At 40.1% G+C, this 14,040-nt stretch overlaps 1 protein-coding gene across 6 annotated transcripts in view; it reads right to left on the bottom strand.

Annotated features, from left to right (window-relative positions):
- LOC132141009 (multiple C2 and transmembrane domain-containing protein 1-like) overlaps positions 1 to 14,040 on the bottom strand; it is a 179,778-nt gene that overhangs the window by 69,353 nt on the left and 96,385 nt on the right. For 4 of the 6 annotated variants that reach the window (XM_059550144.1, XM_059550146.1, XM_059550148.1 and 1 more), the window contains exons 3-6: positions 3,367 to 3,509; positions 3,120 to 3,199; positions 2,783 to 2,894; positions 1,315 to 1,353 (exon numbers count right to left, since the gene is read on the bottom strand). In XM_059550144.1, the coding sequence (XP_059406127.1) occupies positions 1,315 to 1,353; positions 2,783 to 2,894; positions 3,120 to 3,199; positions 3,367 to 3,509 (374 nt within the window). The remainder of the gene's footprint in view (positions 1 to 1,314; positions 1,354 to 2,782; positions 2,895 to 3,119; positions 3,200 to 3,366; positions 3,510 to 14,040) is intronic. The other 2 variants (XM_059550145.1, XM_059550147.1) reach the window with 1 other exon arrangement.

Genomic DNA, 14,040 nt, shown 5'->3' with positions numbered 1-14,040 from the left:
GCTCTTATCTGTACGATTAAAACTGAAAGTGTAATTTAAGGTCTTTTCGGGGTTATCAGGAGAAAATGACTCAAAACGCGTATCCGCGTTAATCGACTCGAAAGGGTTAAAAAAAAGTCTCAAAAAAAAAAAAAGAAATTGGATTGCTACTGTAAGTTACCTGCTTTTTTAAGAATTCTTTGAAATATTTACTATTTAAATATTTTACTCAAATATTTATAGCTTTTATTATTATTTTAAAAATATATTATTTTTATATTTCCAGTATTATTTTATATTTACATTTTAATTTAACATTCCATTTTATGTGCTTTTCTCATTTAATTATTTTTTTATATTACTTTTTAATATAAATGTATGTTTATTTCATTATATTTTGGCTTTAGTTCAGTTTTATTTTATTTATTTCCAGGTAGTAATTTAAGTGCTTCATTCTAAATTTAGTTCAGTTACTTGCCACGTTTTTTTATCTAATGTTTATATTTTATTTTATTTTAGCTTTATTTCAATTAACAGAGTTAATAAGATTTAATAGTTTTTGTTTTAGTTAATCATAATAACTCTGATATATAATAAATATATTACACAAAAATATAAAATTCAGAAACCAACATTGTCACTTGGATGGATGGATAAAGCATTGAAATAAACAGCAGCAAATTTGTTAAATAATAATAATAATAATAACAAAAACAAATCCACCACAAGAATATGCTACAATACCATAAAATAAAATAATTATGCTCCAAATTAGGTAAAATATGCATCATTTTCATGCTAAGAAAAGAAGTTTGTGTACACATAGCTTTACATATGCAAAATCAGCAGGTTATATAAGTGGTTGCTCTGATCACATCCTGCGTGACTACAACAATAAAGTGCCAAATCTGCTGCCAGAACACTGCAGCACATGCACCGTGCAGTCGATTCAGTATGAAGATGACAAGAACAGAGTATGCTTTATTTTCTCATTCAGTTGCTGCAATACACAAAGGAAACTCTGGCAGCCCTGAATTTGTATGTGGAACTGATTGCTAATTTCAGCCTTAAAGGCAGGACAAAAATTGGTGCCCTGAACTTGACAAAGGTCCATTTTCTTATTTGTACACTAGATGACAGTGTTTCTCACCCTGTACATTGCAGCACATAGAAAATAAAGTTATTATTTTCGTAATAAAGATATTACGAATGAAACAAAAAAAAAGGTAAGAGAGGGTAAAAAAGGAAAACGGCTGGGGATCAAGGCCCCCTTCAGCCTGAGCAGAGAACTGCAGAAGGCGGGGATCAGGTGGGGAACAGGCATGCTGTTATTACCTTACTGGATCGTTTCCAGCTCCTTCTCATAAGCATGGTCTGTGAATGAGACAAAGCATTATAAAGCCACCCCTTGCCTTCTCTAACAGGGTGTTAGAGGTGAACCTGACATCCTGTCTGGATACTGTTCAGAAGAGTCAAGGGGTCATAAGGAGGCAGCCTAGGGAAGCTATGCTTGGGGGCAGCCATTATAAGCTAATAAAATCACTAAATCACACACAAACAAAGAAAATGTTCAAAGCTTTGTTAGTACACTAACACAAAGATACACAGGCACACTCACACATACCGTATCTATAGAGGTGTTATAAGTGACTGGATCATACAGTCAGTAAATGTTGTTTATCAAGGGACTTTTTAAAGAAGTCTTAGCCTATATCTTGCATTATATAACACTCCACTATTTCTGTAGTATACAGTAGCATGTTTAATGTGCACATAATGCAGTATGTATCCCACGATGCAATGTGCTCAGCTTGACATTCCATTTCTGGCGTAATAAAGGAGCCAAAAAGAATATATTAATATTTTAACATCTCTTTCTCCTCTCATTATTTCTATTATTTCAACTGACAAGACTTAATACATGTGGGAATGATAAACTTTCCTGAGGAAGCAGCTTCAGACTTCAGAGCTAAAGTTACTAATATACTGTAAGTTTTCTTATGATGCAGTTCTTTGTAAGACCCCATTATTTCCCCCATAAACTTACAGCGAAAACTTGTTACCCTATTAACGTTCCAACGTACTGCCCGTGGTACACTTTGTGCATAGTTACATTTTCCAGAAATGCTTTATACATGCTGAGCAATAATTACTCTTGCATCCTGGGCATTATTGAATGCAAAAATGTGGCGTATGACTGCATAACACTTAAAGTAATGTTAGGGTGAGTTTGCTAGGACACTAGCTGATTAATGGATAACTGGACTCATTTTCAGACACTGGTTCATCCAGCCCAGAGAATGCATTTGGAGTCTTCTGTACTGCAGTAAGATGGGTGACATACAGTATATGAAGCCATTTGAAACCCAATACTACTGTTCAAAATTTGGGTAAGAAAAAACAAAACAAAAAAAAAACACTGACCCCAAACTTTTAAACTTTTACGTGTAAATCACAGAAAGCACTAGATTTAAAAAAAAAAAAAAAAAAAGTAATTTGATGAAGAGCTCCCACAACTCTCGACCAATACATTTCCAAGGTTTTACCATGTTGTACTTGTTTGGAATTTATAAGAGTTGAATAAGAGTAAATGTTCTTGGTGTTTAAGAGCTGAAGTATTTGATTATACAGTATTTGCAAAAAAAAAAAAAAGTAAAACAAATGTACAGTTCATTGAGTTTTTATACTTTTGTATGAAACCACAATTGGCAGCACATCTCACACCTCCACTTCATATTCTCAGTTCAAATACATAAGCTTGAAAAAGAGATAAATAAATTGTACAAAAAAAAAAAAAACTCACCGCTTCCCTGAAGTCTCCCTCTTTAGGAATAAGTGTGACTGCCAGCTCCAGTGTACCCAGGTCATGGTTGGGATAGTGGGGATCTTTGAGGTCAAGGGTCACATCCAAGTTCCTAAAAGGGAGAGGGAACCTACAGCATGAACAACCACAATCCTGCCATGCTCAATTCTTACATCAATTCTTCAGTTCTTACATTCCTCAGCATTTGTATGTTTGTACATATACAGTATATATTAAAAAACACTAGGGGGCAGCAGTGTCAAAGTAAATTAATTGATATTATGACACTTGAGATTGTGTTTCCGATTCATCAATGTGTCACAAAGCATCAGTAGACCTTTGGTGCTCCAGTGATTCTAAATAGAGATATGCAGAGCCCATAAAGTCATCTTGCAGCCCAAAGTCATAGTCAAAGACCTGTAGAGGAAAGAAACTCCCAACAGTAAGGCATGTCATTTCACACAACAAACTGTAAAATTAGAATACATTAGATAGACTCTTTAAATCACTAATGACTAAGCAGCCATTAAAAGTCAATTTAATGACTGGAACAAAGCACTCTGACTACATTTACAATTATTTACCTTCACATAGAGTGGCTCTTTCAAACTCTCCACCAGCAGACTGACTTTCTCATCCCATACTGGGTTCAGGTTCTTGTGGATCGTTTTGCTGCGGAAAACCTCCTTCCCTGCGATTTTAAACTTCACATATGGGTCACTGGTCCCTGTAAATGCAACAAAAATGCACAATACATTTATACTTTTTTTCAAGAGAAACTTGGGTAAATAAAGTTTCTTCTACAAAATTAGACCAGCTTAGTTTATAATAAAGAGTGCTTTCAAAACCCTTTAAAAATACTTTTTAAAAAAAACTAAAAACAAATTCTACACAGCCATTCTGGAAGCAACTTAAAATCTACCTACATCATCTAGTTATATAATGATCTCAGACTGAGATGATGCAAAAAAAAAATATATATATATATATATATATGCACATATTCATTATCTAGACACTCTCTCTCTCTTTGTAGGGCTTTTTCTGTCTCATGGAGTAGTTGTCTATGGTGTGGGTCTGAAAGAGTGGAGGCAAAGAGACTTGGGTCATGTGACCTTAACTGTCAGCCATTATTTGCTCAAGCACTAAAGTGAGAGAGGATGAGTGTGCTGTGTGAAGCCAAGGGCAGTCTGAATACAGTGAGCACATCCATAAACAAACAAATATACTAATGAGTAATAATCAACATGGCAGAGCCTCATTATATACCCTGACAAAATAACAAGACTCAACAGAGAGAACAACTACTGTCCAGAGCATATTATAACACTGAATGTGTGTGAATGTAGTTTTCCACAATGTTAGATGTGACTAGCTCCTGAAATTGCCTAAGCATCATCCTGACATTTGACTCAATTAGTTGGCAGTTTAAATACAGTTCCTAAAGGAGAGCACTAGATGTCACTGTGTGTTCAGTGGAAAATTTGCACAGAGCCCTGCATGTCACCTGACCTGCTCTATCTGCAGTGGATCAGGAACCATTATAGTACTCTGAGACATGAAGAAACATAGCATAATATCTAGCCAAATACCACACTTGCCATGCAGACCTGATAAACTGAGGAAGGCATGTGGTTTTATATAAAATCATAATTCTTTACAAATAAATGAGAAGCAACACTTTTTTTCATTAATAAAAAAGCATTTGCATTTAAAACAAACTGAAATATAGAAAAATGTCATAACACTGTATCTTTAGATGCAAATGATGCTGTAACAATTATAAATAACATTGTGTGCAGAGAATGCAAAAAATCAACGGACAATCAAACAGTCTGTTGTGCCAAACCACAGTAAACACAGTATCCGGAATGGAGCCTCTCTTGTAAGTGGTCCCTTAGATCTCATTATGTTGACAAAGACAATCAATGCCAGGGGAAATGTCAATATTTTGACTAAATTAAATGTTGTTTTTTTCCGGACATCAACAACATAATATTTAAATTCAGCTAATTCTCTGCTCTGCAGAATCCTGAGTGTGCATCTGTGTGCATCTCTATGCAGAGATGCACGATCCAGTGTTAGCAATAAAAAGAGTAAACGTGACGCTACATTAGTATACAATAGCTTTGTGTGAGAAAAAGACCAGATTCAAGTTTCACATATGCATAATCAAATTTGCCAGATTATTATTAATGTACCAATGACTCATTATTAGAATAAAATGTACTTTATGTGAACAAGAATGAGATTTGAAGCAGATGAGATTATTATGTCTATAAAGTCACATTTGAAAGTTTTATGGTATGTTTTGTCATTTTTGGAAGCCCATGGTCACTATTAACTTTTATATTACATTAATAATAATAATGAAAAAGTCAATGGGATCTGAAACTGTTATGGACCGTTCACACCAGATGCAGCTTGGTGAATAAATCACACTATTCACGCGTAGTTGGACGCTTGAACATTTTGAGTTTACTCGCTTCATTGGCGTGTGAAATTCGCTTCATTCGCGCCTGAAACACTTCACAACAGACGCAAATTCACATAATGGGAGGGGCTCCTGATTGGTTGAGTTCACACAGCATTGTTATTTCAACCATCATTTATTCGGATGATTAAAAAAATATTACTGTTATCGTGTTATGTTATGAAACTAAGTTTTAAAAGTATTTCAGGTGAGAATGTAGTTGTTTAAAACTCAAATATGCGGTTTATTTATAAGGCGCCTATTTAAAAATGTGTTTCGCCGATTTCGGAGATGAACAGCTCCACCTGATCTTGGCTAACGTTAGTCCTTCTGACATTTTCTGCTGGCTCTGATGTCTCTTTAGTGGTTAAACATTAAATATAATTTGTTTTGGGTAACTCTAACAGGTAACCTTTGGTCTTTATTCAATTAATCTATTAATGTGTTAAAACTAAAATAAAAAGAGGCAATATTGTTTGATATAATATTTTGTTTCATTGTAATGTAGGCTATATAGGCCTAAACATTTACCTGAATTACATTTCTGTGGCTATTATTATGTTTAAATTCAAACAAAAGGAGGCAGTTTTGTTTGATATCATATTTCGTCTTATTGTAAATATACAGAGAAGGAAAATTGCAGTGGCCAGGACTTGCATCCCGTCCGCGGGAGATCACACATATATCCTGTCCTGTTTCTATAAAAGTACGAAGATGTATCGTACAGCTCCAGGTATCCACATACAGCGACGATGATTTTGTCCTCCATTGTTGTTTCGGATTTCTGTCTCCGCTCGCTAAGTCGTAATGACGTCACTACTAGAGCAAACTCCTGATTGGTTAACGCGGTGCGAATTTTCACCAAAGTTCAGATAGAACTGGCAGGATTCATGCGTTATGCGCATCAAACGCCCGAAACGCTCAATTTGCGTGAATCACCTCATTCACGCCACCTCATTTGCGTTAATCAAATCGCAGGATGTCTATCATGTCTTTGCATTGACTTAACATGTAAATCACCTGCGCTTAGCACTTCATTTGTGTCTGGTGTGAACACACCACTAGGTTACCAACATTCTTCTTTCATTTCCACAGAGAATAGACAAGCATAGAAGTTTGGAACAATGTGTGAGTTTTTGGGTGAACTGTCCCTTTAAAGCCTTTTGCAGTATAGGTATCTATATCAACACACTCATCTCCAGACTGGAGAATGTGATATAAATGAGAATAGTGTTGGTGTGGGCATGTTAGGAGTGGCAAACGACAACTCCATAAGCAATCACTTCAGTTACATCAGCTCACTGAAAGGGAATCCCCATTCAACACCTCTGCAGTGTGAAACTCTCAATGCAAATCATATAATATATCAATCTCTGAGGGAAGCCTCTGTAATATCATTAGATCAGTGCTGAGACATTTAGTACGGTAATCAAAATGCTCCTGTAGATCTGTATCACAGCCAGTGGCGCCCCCAGAAAATGTTAACAGGGGTGGCCAAATGAGGCCACAGTAAATTTTGGGGGTGGCACATTAAAATAAAGAAAAAAAAATAAGGGTTTGCAATATAGACAAAAAGTTATATCTCTGTGAGTTCTAGGACTTTATCGATAACGATAACTACACTATTTTGCTGAGTGTTATTGTGCTGATATCTTATTTTTAATTGTGCAGACACCTGAGTTTTTTTTTTTACCTTTACACCATTGTTTCTAAAAGTGTGCACCATATTTTAGGTCAAATACTTGCATTTGGGCTGTTACCAAGCAAATGCAATCAGTATCAACAAAATTGATCTTTGCAATGTAGATAAAACAGAAGCTGCATCTGAAGTGCCATAATCACAGTCTGGGGACTCAGAACTCAGAACAACTGCTAACATTAAGTTTAAGGTAAAAATAACTGCCATGAAATTATAGTATCTTACTCCTATGCAATAAATTGTTCTTTCACTACATCTCTTTACCTCTGCCTTTATCCTCTTCTCTTCTTTTTGGCACTGTATCTATCGCAGACTATGCTCATTTATAATGTGTCATGTAAATTCGGCCTTCCGTCACAATCAGGAAACTTTCACCGTGTCTAGAACTGGCGCGAGCTGCCAGGCCCGTTTCTACGAGCTGTGTGTTAACAAAAGCAGTGCTGTCTACATTGGATGCGGCGTCGGGCACGCTACACAACAAATTACCAACAACTGATCGCGCGCGCTCTGTTTCTGACGCACTTCAAGCACTCGATGGATAGGGGAAGATTGAATAGCCGGACTTTTTTTTTTTTTTTTGCTTTATTTGGTAGTATTTCGAATTAATGGTTTTTAAATAGTAGCCTATTATAAAAAAAATATATATGTAAAAAAAAAAAAAAAAATTCACTGGTTCACTCATTCTGGCGCCCCTATGGATGAGTGGCGCCCTTAGCATTTGCCTATACCGCCTATACCGCGGGCCGGCCCTGTGCTCAGAGACGCAAAACTGTGGCTGCAGCAGGTGCTGCACTTTTTTTTCACTTCTTAAACTATTGTGAATTTACATTCTGCGTTTAAATTAATAGGACCCACTGTAAATAATCCTAGGGGTGGCCGCAGGGGTGGCCAGAGTTTATACAAACTCCCCTGGCCACCCCTTGGGGGCGCCCCTGATCACAGCATGCTACACACTGTCAGTGTCCACATGCATCCAAAAAAGTAAAAAATTCACATACACACATGAAAACAAAGCTTCAGGTAAGCAAACCTCTTGATGCAAATCTCCACAGGCTTTAGTTCTAATAACCAATTTGTATTTACATTCACTGTCTTTATATACCACTGAAATGCATCCCTTCATTCATGAGATGCAGGTTTACCAAGAGAGGATGTTATTTTCCTATTCATCCACTCCATAATACAAAACAACTGCATTCAAATTCAAGAGGAGTCAGTGACTCTAGATAATGGCTCTGGTTAAGCAATCTGTTTGCCTCTGGATGTTGATGCCCAGCTGTGAATCATGTTGGTGCACCATGAGAGATAGCTGAAAAAAGACTGTTTATTTTCATGTCTTTACTTCAGGATAAAGGAATGAAAACCAAAGAAGACCAAAGATGAAACTGTCTGTGGTGGAAAAAAGCTTGGGGGAAAAATGCTGACACATAAACTGAGGGTCTGATGAATGCCACATTTCTGCCCTTGACAGCCATCTGCAGCACAGCGTTCAGCATTATAAGAAATGAAAGACGTTCATCATTCGACTAAAACCAGTCAAATCTGTGGTCAGAAATTATTTCTCATAAGCCACAGTGAAAGATGCACAGAATAGGGGACTTTCCCATAGTACATTGACCATCACATTAATCAAATTGCCCTCCACAGCACTTGAGTGAACAGGATGTAGAGCTGCTCAGAGAGATCTGTTCACCGAAGGATAAATAGATGGTTTGATTGAATGAGGTACTGTGTATGACTGCGGTGAGCAATACCTCCTCTGCAATATGTACATTAGACACCTGCACATTGCTCTCCAACTGCATTTTTATGGACCTATAAAACTTGTGCCACTGTCAATCTAAAAGGCTTGACAGTTTGAAACTGAAGAATAATTTATTGGACTTCAAAACCAGTCAATGTAATTTCTTGACCCCAACCATGCTCTAAAATACAGCTTAAATCACACTAAGTGTTTAAGCCTTCGTTGGTTTAAGCTGTTTTCCCCCCATTAGGATTCTCCCTTGTTTCCTCCACTTTCTTTTCAATAAAAATAGAACAACCCAAATACATTTTATTTTTAAATGCATTTCTCATCCAATATGCTTTTAGTGGCTTAATTTAGTGTTTTGTGTAGAGATTTGGTTTAACTAAGTTATATTATCATAAGTGAATAAACAAGCTATTACATAATAACTATGTAAATTAATTATTAGTGATGAGTCATTAAGGGTTCTGTGATTGACAAATTCATACTGAATTTTTTTTTTGTCACAGCGCCAATGTGAGCACTTTGATAAGACTAAAACAGATTACTAAGGGTGCTTTCACATCTCTAGTTCGGTTCATTTGGTCCGAACCAAGGGCAAACAATTATACATTGTAGCATTTTTCAGCTTTTTTGGTTCCTTTTCACACCACACTGATTGCTTTGGTCCGAACCAGTTGAAACGAACCAAAATGCAGTCACATGACAACATCCACATCACTCATTGGCCATGACGTATTTCCTAAACTGCTTTTCGATTGGTAAGAATTTACGTGCGGGAAAAATCCAACATAAGAGGAAAAGCCAGCAAACAACACGGAGACAACACAACTACAAGACAACACGACTGCGCGGGCTGGTTTTGTCCCTGGCCATAATTTTTGCAGTTGGGTCTGTTCGAGGTCGGATCACGTTCTCACCACAAACGAATCACTCCAGAGTTCGTTTGAAAGCGTACCAAGACCACCTCTTCAAGCAGGTCTCGGTACGCTTGTTTGGTCCGCCTTTGGTCCACCTGAGTGCGATTGCTGCTTTCGCACCTGCCCATTCGAACCGCACCAAAGGGGGAAACGAACTCTGGTATGATTCAACCGAACTAAATGAGACAGGTGCAAAAGCACCCTTAAACTTACCATAACTCAAAGAATTCAAAGACCATGAGAATTTAATATTCTTATAGTTGTTGTCACTGTATACTTTTATAAAATACATAAAGTGTTTCAAGTCATGATTGTGACTGCTGTTTACAGTCTGAATATCACTGGGCCACTTAAACATTCAAATCAGCTGAATTTGCTCCTATAGCAAACAAAGAAACCGATGCAGAGAAAACAAATGAATTACATTATTATGTTTGTCATGTAAACTGCTGAATATAGAAAATGTGACTTGAATATATAAACGTGTGTGTTGTATTTCAATATCATTATTTGTATTTAAAGGGATAGTTCATCCACAAAATGAAAATTCTGCCATTAATTACTTGCCCTCATGTTGTTCCAAACCTTCAGAAGACCTTCACTTATCTTCAACACAAGTTATTTTTGATGAAACCTGAGAGCTTTCTGACCCTGCATAGACAGCAACATGACTAGTACGTTCAAGGCCCAGAAACATAGCAAGGACATCGTTAAAATGGTCCATGTGACATCAGTGGTTCAACCGTAATGTTATGAAGCTACGAGAATACTTTTTTTGCAAAGAAAACAATAATATAAACTTTATTCAACATTTTTTTTCTCTCTTCCATCTGTCATTGACACAAAAGTACCATGGCACATGCGTGTGCATTCCTCTACTTGTAATTGTTGAATAAAGTCGTTATTTTTGTTTTCTTTGTGCACAGAAAGCTCATCTGTTCATCTTCGTTCATCTGTTTCACCAGCATTCTCCACACTGGACGATGCTAAGAACAGAGGCTACCTGTCACTTCCGCCGGTGGAACAGGCTATTGCAGCGCACCTTTGCCTGCCCTCTGCTGGACGGCGGACTAAGGCGGCGTTGCCATCCAAAGCCTGCCGCATGACGTCATCGCTGCTCGCACGGATCTTCTCTGCTGCTGGGCAGGCTGCGTCTGAATCCTCAAAAATACCTTCATTTGTGTTCTGAAGATGAACGATGGACTTTTGGGTTAGGAACAACATGAGGGTGAGTAATTAATGACAGAATTTTCATTTTGGGGTGAACTAACCCTTCAATGCTTTATACCCAACTAGCACAATAATGTAATTCATTTGATTAACATTTCTAATCTTCTCATTTCTAATACAAATAAATAAAATAAGGCTGTGAGTAGATTAATGCCGTAAGAACCAGAGGAAGATCCCAAGATGGTATGGGGTTAGGGCAAGGAGGATTTAGTCTCCTCACACCCCTCAGGAACCTGATGATCAGGTCGTGCTTTCTCAAAGACTCACCGTCTAGATCTATTTCCTTGCATGATGAGTAAATGAATAAACTCAACTTTCAGTTCTAAAAACTGAGGTAACTTTCAAAGTATGAAAGTAGCCATATTAACTTATTCTCTGAAAAACATGCTACAGAGAATTATCATAACATAAAGCAATATTTTTTTTACTCTATTTACTCATTCTGTATTAAAAACTTTTATTTATTTATTTATTTATTTATTGCAGCTGGATGCTTTCTATATAATATAGCACAGACTGTTCAGTCCTTCCAGGATTTAGCGATTTTGCTATCGAAGAATTTAGTGCAAAATCAAGCAGACTACGCAACTGTCATGCTTACCGCAGTCTGAAGGTCTGGCTACGCGAGACTACACAGCACTGGGAGATACAGTGTGAAGAAACCAGTCGAATTCACCACAGAATCAACATCTCTGTTAAATCTTGTGAGAATCATTCAAATTCAGCGCAGAATTCTGTTAAAGCTACAGAAAGCTAAAGAACAAAAGTCACTGATGTGGAAACCAGGAAAAACATTGTTCAATAAACACAAATCTCCACCACCGTTCACCGTTGATTTAACAAAGTAAAACGTACTCGGTTACTAACGTAACCTCGGTTCTCTCTAGAAGAGGGAACGAGTACTGCATCTTAGCTAAGACGTTACGGGAAAAGTCTCTTTTCACGAAATACTGAAGCAAAACATTATCCTTAATTTAGAATTTTTGTAAAGCGCATTTGCAGCAGTACACAGCCATAGGCGAGACGGCTCGCTCGCTCATTGGCTGCTCTGCAGCAAGTGGACAGCCTATCGAGCTCAGGCTGATGCAATATCAGACCAATTAGGACGCTTCGCGCCCATCACTCCACTTCCCGCCGAAACGGGTGTGGCCCAACCCTATAAAAGGAGCTCGTATAACAGTCGGTAGCGCATAACGCTCACGAACTCAGAATTCCCATCAGGGCCCTGATTCGGCTATACCGACAGCAGCCTTGCTTGCAAGGCGAGAACCTCCAGGTTATAAAACCTGATAAATGTAGACGGCGAGGCCCAACCTGCCGCCATACAAATATCCTGCAAGGAGATCCCAGTAAATCACGCCCACGACGAGGCAACGCCTCTTGTGGAGTGTGCTCTGACGCCCAGTGGGCACTGAAGGCCCTTGGAAGCGTAAGCTAACGCTATGGCGTCAACTATCCATCTGGATAGAGTCTGTCTCGAAACAGCCATTCCCTTGGAACGTCCACTGAACGAGACAAACAGTTGCTCAGTCTGTCGAAAAACAGCGGAGCGAGACACATAAGCTCTTAAAACCCTAACAGGGCAAAGAAGACTCGAGTCTCCATCCTCTCCTGACACCGACAGGGCAGACAGGGCAATAACCTGAGCCCGAAACGGCGTGTTGAGGGACTTTGGCACATAACCGTGCCTAGGTTTGAGTATGACCCTTGAGTCATTAGTCCCAAACTCCAAGCACGACTGGCTCACCGAGAGCGCGTGCAGGTCACCCACACGCTTCACTGAAGCGAGAGCCAACAAGAATATCGTCTTGAACGACAGATGCTGGAGGCTAATCGATTGGATAGGCTCAAAGGGGGGACCCTTCATGGCCTCCAAAATAGTCGCGAGGTCCCATATAGGGACTGACGGAGGTCTGGGAGGATTCAGACGCAGCCTGCCCAGCAGCAGAGAAGATCCGTGCGAGCAGCGATGACGTCATGCGGCAGGCTTTGGATGGCAACGCCGCCTTAGTCCGCCGTCCAGCAGAGGGCAGGCAAAGGTGCGCTGCAATAGCCTGTTCCACCGGCGGAAGTGACAGGTAGCCTCTGTTCTTAGCATCGTCCAGTGTGGAGAATGCTGGTGAAACAGATGAACGAACTCTCGCCGAGAAAGGAGCGTTCCAAGCTTTCGCCACTTCTTCGTGAAGCTCAGGAAGAAAGGGGGCGTGCTTTGAGCTGGGAGAAAAACGCTCATCCGGGAGAAAGCTACCATCCAACCGGGAACGAGAAGGGGGCGCTGGAGCAGACCACTCGAGGTCGAGGCTCGCCGCGGCCAGCGTGAGCACTCGCATCAGCTCCTTATCGATATCCGCCCGTCTGCTGGGCCTCTGAGCAGAAGGCGCGAGATCCACGAAGCTCGCCCAACCCTCACTGCCCGAAGCAAGCAGAGAGCACGTGTCCTCTTCCTCCGACGCGGCCCTGAGATCCACTTCCTCCGATGACGCGGTGGCAGACAGCGGACGCTGACCATCGGGAAGCGATGCAGGGGAGGCCGGTGAAGCGGGGGGAACCGGCGAGCTCGGCAGAGCTGGAGGCGGTTCCGGTAGACGCTGCGAGCGGCGCTTTTTACGGCGCTGCGGCGCAGCGGATGATGCAGGCTTCGAGAAGAACGCCCGGCGAGTCCTCAGAGTCACCATAGGCATTAACTCGCAATGAGGGCAGCCGCCGTCAGCGAGTGCGAGCTCTGCATGGTCCTCACCCAGGAAGGAGACGCAGATGACGTGACAATCTCATTCGCTGAGCGGGGCTCTGCACGAGCCACACGAGGGCATCTTTAAAAAGACGCAGCTCTTTTATGAGTGTGCGTCGCAGGGCGAACTCACACAAGGATATAAAAGGATATAGGCACCGGACAGCGCAGCAGGAATGGCAGTAGAAGGCGGCGAGGCCAGCAGCTTCAGAATGGCGGCGTTTGCTTCCTCCGTGATCCAGCGATGCGTGAGCTTCGCTGAAGAGATGAAAAATCAGGTGAGTCAGCCTTTTCGAGCACCTTTTATAGGGTTGGGCCACACCCGTTTCGGCGGGAAGTGGCGTGATGAGCGCGAAGCGTCCTAATTGGTCTGATATTGCATCAGCCTGCGCTCGATAGGTTGTGCACTTGCTGCAGAGCAGCCAATAAGCGAGCAAGCCGTATCGCCTATGGCTGTGTAC

Source organism: Carassius carassius, chromosome 5 (assembly GCF_963082965.1).
Source record: "Carassius carassius chromosome 5, fCarCar2.1, whole genome shotgun sequence".
Classification (NCBI taxonomy): domain Eukaryota; kingdom Metazoa; phylum Chordata; class Actinopteri; order Cypriniformes; family Cyprinidae; genus Carassius; species Carassius carassius.
Note: the sequence above shows the minus strand (reverse complement) of the source record. Positions and strands in the feature narration are given on the sequence as shown.